We start from the raw sequence: 3,997 nt of genomic DNA on the forward strand, positions 1-3,997 counted from the left end.
GCCTCTGCCCGCCCGCCGGCAAGTCAAATAGCCTCTCGCCGGTCCTCCAGACTTCCAGCGAGAAGAAAGAGAGAGCGTCCCCGGAAACCACCGAAGCTGTGGGGTAGAGCGTCACACACTGTTCCTCTTCCGGCGTCCGCCTCGGTGGCTGTGTACTTCCGGGCAGGGGCCGTGGGCTCCGCCGAGGTGCGAGTGACTGACGGGAGCCGCTGGATTTCGTCGTTCGCAAGGCTGTAGCCTAGTTGGGAGACTTGGATTCTCCCTGACCCTGAGGTTAGTGGAAAATGCCGCCTGAAGTAGACGGCTCTGACTCTGGGCCAAAAGACCAAGTCTGTGACAGGAAACTGCGTGAGGGGACTGAAGAGCCGGGAGACAGCACGTTGGAAATCCTTTCCGAGTATGGCAAAAGATGCTTCTCCAAAGACATTTGAATGGTTGAAGTAATATGTATTGTATGAAAATGTGGGGGGCAAAGAATTGGCAGCTGAGGAATTGGGAGCATCTTGTGGTGGGGGAGTAAACGTTTAGTCATCAGTTTCTGTGTGTCTACTTTATCAAGGAGTAAAATTAAAGAAGGAAGTCTCAAGCCGGGCGTAGTGGCGCACGCCTGTAATCCCAGCACTCGGGAGGCTGAGGCAGGAGGATCACTGTGAGTTCGAGACTAGCCTGGGCTACCTAGTGAGTTCCAGATCAACCTCAACTACATAGTGAGACCCCGTCTCAAAAAACAATATAGCTCATCTCGTGTTTGAAAGCCCTGTTGAGAAACTTTCACCTCCTCATTTCTTTTTCTAAACTGTCATTTCTTTGTGGATCAGGAACAGAATTGCCTGTTCACTCACACTGAATAGTGAAAAGTAAAAGTGACCTTAACTCTTTTTTAGAATCGAAGGTCTATAACAGATTACAGAATCACCTACATCTAGTTATTTTTAAAAGTTAGAATCACATGTACTCCCATAAAAATAAATTTGATGTATAGACTACTCACATTTTCCCATGTGTTTTTCTGTTTTTATAATCAAATTTTAGTCTACATTTTTCTTTGCAATTTGGTTCTATTACAATTTTATTTATTTATTTATTTTGATACGGGGTGTCCCTATGTAGCTCAGGCTGGCCTAGAACTCACTGTGTGGCCTAGGCAGGCCTCAAACTGGCAACGATCCTCCTGCCTCAGCCTCCTAAATGCTGGGATTACAAGCATGTGTCACCATGCCTGGCTTACAATATGAATAATTTTTATGCTAATATGTATTGTACAAAATTATTTTAAATGTTTGCTTAGTATATCCTATTGTGCAGGTTTACCATAATTTATTGTTAGCCATTAGGTGTTTCAGGATGTCAGTACTGTATTTGAAAGAGAACTAGTCCCAGGTGTGGTGGCATGCCTGAAGTTCCACCACTTGGGAGTCTGAGGCAGGAGTATCACCCCAAGTTCGAGCCTGGACTACATAGGGAGTCCAAGACCAGCTGAGCTACATAACAAGACACTGTCTCCACATAAATAGCACTAGTGACTTTTTTTTTTGTTTTATTATCCTAGAATAGAGTATCTAAAATGAAATTGTTAAGTCAAATATATGCAAAATGTTAATATTTTCCATATGTATTGACAAACTGCCTTCCAGAAAGAGTACGTGAATTTACACTGTTTTTTCCTAGTTCTGACATTTCCCAGTACAATGACTCAGGCTGAGATTAAACTGTGTTCTTTGTTGCTACAAGAGCATTTTGGAGAGATTGTAGAAAAAATTGGAGTGCACCTAATCAGAACTGGCAGTCAGCCACTGAGAGTAATTGTCCATGACACAGGAACATCTCTGGATCAGGTATGTTTAGGTAATATCAGTTTGTTCTCTTTAATTTCTTTCATTAATTTTTCTCACCTACCTTTAAATATTGTTACTAGAAAGAAGTAAAGAAGGGCCGGGGATTTAGCTCAGTGGCCCCGCGCCTGCCTTGCAAGCGCAAGGTCCTGAGTTCAATCCCCTGGTACCAAAAAAAAAAAAAAAAGAGGAAGAAGTAAAGAAAGCTTACCCTTAGAATAATGTTACTGGCAGTGATAGAGGATAGTAGTTAGGTAGTAGTTAGGCCCTGAGGTTTTGTTTCTCAAGTGTCCCTAGTTCATCTTTTTTGAGACAGTCTTGCTATGTAGTTCAGGCTGGCCTTGAACTCATGGAATCCTGCCTCAACTTCTAGAGGGCTGCAATTACAGGCACATACACTAGCCCAGCATAGCTTCCTAAGTAAGTTTTTGTTCTTCCTGTGCCACATTTCATTTATTCACAATAAAGTACTAATCTCAGTACCACCTCTAAGTAATGAGAATGACAGAAAGTAAAATTGGATGTGAAAATAAAGATCAGAGGACATATCAACATCATTGCAAGGAATCATCCTGACTGCTTCCATTGATGTTTGATTCTTACTACTCAGAAGAAGAGCAGAAATTCTTATTTGGCTATCCCCTGATGCTTAGTATGCCGTTGGACAAAAAAAAATTGCTAGCAATAATAAACTATATCTTCAGGTCTTTCCTTCTTTTGGGTTCTATCTAGGTAAAAAAAGCACTTTGTGTCCTCATCCAACATAACCTGGTGATGTATCAAGTGCATAAACGTGGTGTGGTTGAGTATGAAGCCCACTGCAGCCGGGTACTACGAATGCTTAGGTATCCCCGGTACATCTATACTACCAAAGCACTTTATGGTGACACTGGAGAGCTGATTATTGAGGAGCTGCTGTTGAATGGCAAAATGACAATGTCAGCTGTCGTAAAGAAAGTGGCAGACCGTCTCACAGAGACCGTGGAGGGTCAGTACTATATCTACAGCTATTAGCAAAAGCATAGACTGCTGACTACAGAACTGGACTCTGCTATCCCAGGCCATCTCACCTGCTATTTCCTCCTGTTGTACAGATGGCAAGACCATGGACTACGCTGAGGTATCAAACACTTTTATGCAACTGGCAGATACACGCTTTGTACAGCGTTGCCCCATGGTGCATACCCCTGAGAATTCAGACACTGGTCCTCCACCGCCTGCCCCTAACCTTGTCATTAATGAAAAGGACATGTACTTGGTTCCTAAACTGAGCTTGATAGGTAAGAGATTTTGACCCTCGAATTGTGACTTGCTCTAATTTGTATTTTTCTTCATTGATTGTTAAGTGAATGAATCCATTGACAATTTACCAACTATTTGCTGAATGCCAGACATCGTAATGTACCATAATGAAAAAACCATGATCCATGCCCATTTGAGATGTAAGTTTAAGTATAGGAGATATATTACATATATCAGTACATAAATACACTGTCTAACAAACTGTGATAAGTACCGTGAAGGAGAGGTATGATGTGGGGGTTACAAAAAACAGAATGAGGGCTGGGGATGTAACTCAGTGGCACTGCTCCTGCCTGGTAAGCACAAGCAAGGTACTGAGTTCAATTTCCAGGACCAAAAAATAAAATAGAATGAGGGAATCAGTTTATGTAGGGGGTGATGTACATGTTTCTTTGAAAAAGTAGCAGTTGAGCTACAATTTGTAACAAAAGTAGGAGATAACTAATGAGGTAATAAGAGGATAAGCATTTTTTGGCAGAAGGAATAGCATGCTGTAAGAGAAAAAGCTGGGCATTCAAGGAAAGGAAAGGTTAGCATTGGCAAAAGCAGGGTGAGCAAACGAGAAGAGAAAGTTAGTGACAAGCAGGGGCTAGATCACACAAAACCTTATAAAGCATCTGTTCTTTAAGAGGAAAGGAAAACTGCTGAAAGATTATAAGCTTGGCACCAGGCATGGTGATACACGCCTGTAATCCCAGCACTCAGGAGACGGTGGCCACAGGATTGCCACAAGTTCAAGGCCAGCCTGTACTATGTAACCAGACCCTGTCTCAAAACACAAAGGAAAAAAAAAAAAAAGATTCTAAGCTTGGAAGTAACATGATCTACTTTACTTTTTTTTTTTTTTTTTTTTTTTTTTTTTT

At 41.9% G+C, this 3,997-nt stretch overlaps 1 protein-coding gene across 7 annotated transcripts in view; it reads left to right on the forward strand.

Moving 5' to 3' along the window:
- Window positions 1–18: 18 nt before the first annotated feature.
- The window catches only part of Polr3c (RNA polymerase III subunit C), a 15,898-nt gene continuing 11,919 nt past the window's right edge, over window positions 19–3,997 (forward strand). The window contains exons 1-4 of one of the 7 annotated variants that reach the window (XM_033758101.1): window positions 19–273; window positions 1,669–1,835; window positions 2,565–2,820; window positions 2,927–3,112. In XM_033758101.1, coding sequence (XP_033613992.1) covers window positions 1,689–1,835; window positions 2,565–2,820; window positions 2,927–3,112 — 589 coding nt within the window. In that variant the 5' untranslated portion in view covers window positions 19–273; window positions 1,669–1,688. Of the gene's footprint in view, window positions 398–1,668; window positions 1,846–2,564; window positions 2,821–2,926; window positions 3,113–3,997 lie in introns of those variants that run through there. The other 6 variants (XR_004515028.1, XM_010629501.3, XM_010629502.3 and 3 more) reach the window with 6 other exon arrangements.

This window comes from Fukomys damarensis, unplaced genomic scaffold (assembly GCF_012274545.1).
Source record: "Fukomys damarensis isolate Sample0158 unplaced genomic scaffold, DMR_v1.0_HiC HiC_scaffold_33, whole genome shotgun sequence".
In the NCBI taxonomy this organism is placed as follows: Eukaryota; Metazoa; Chordata; class Mammalia; order Rodentia; family Bathyergidae; genus Fukomys; species Fukomys damarensis.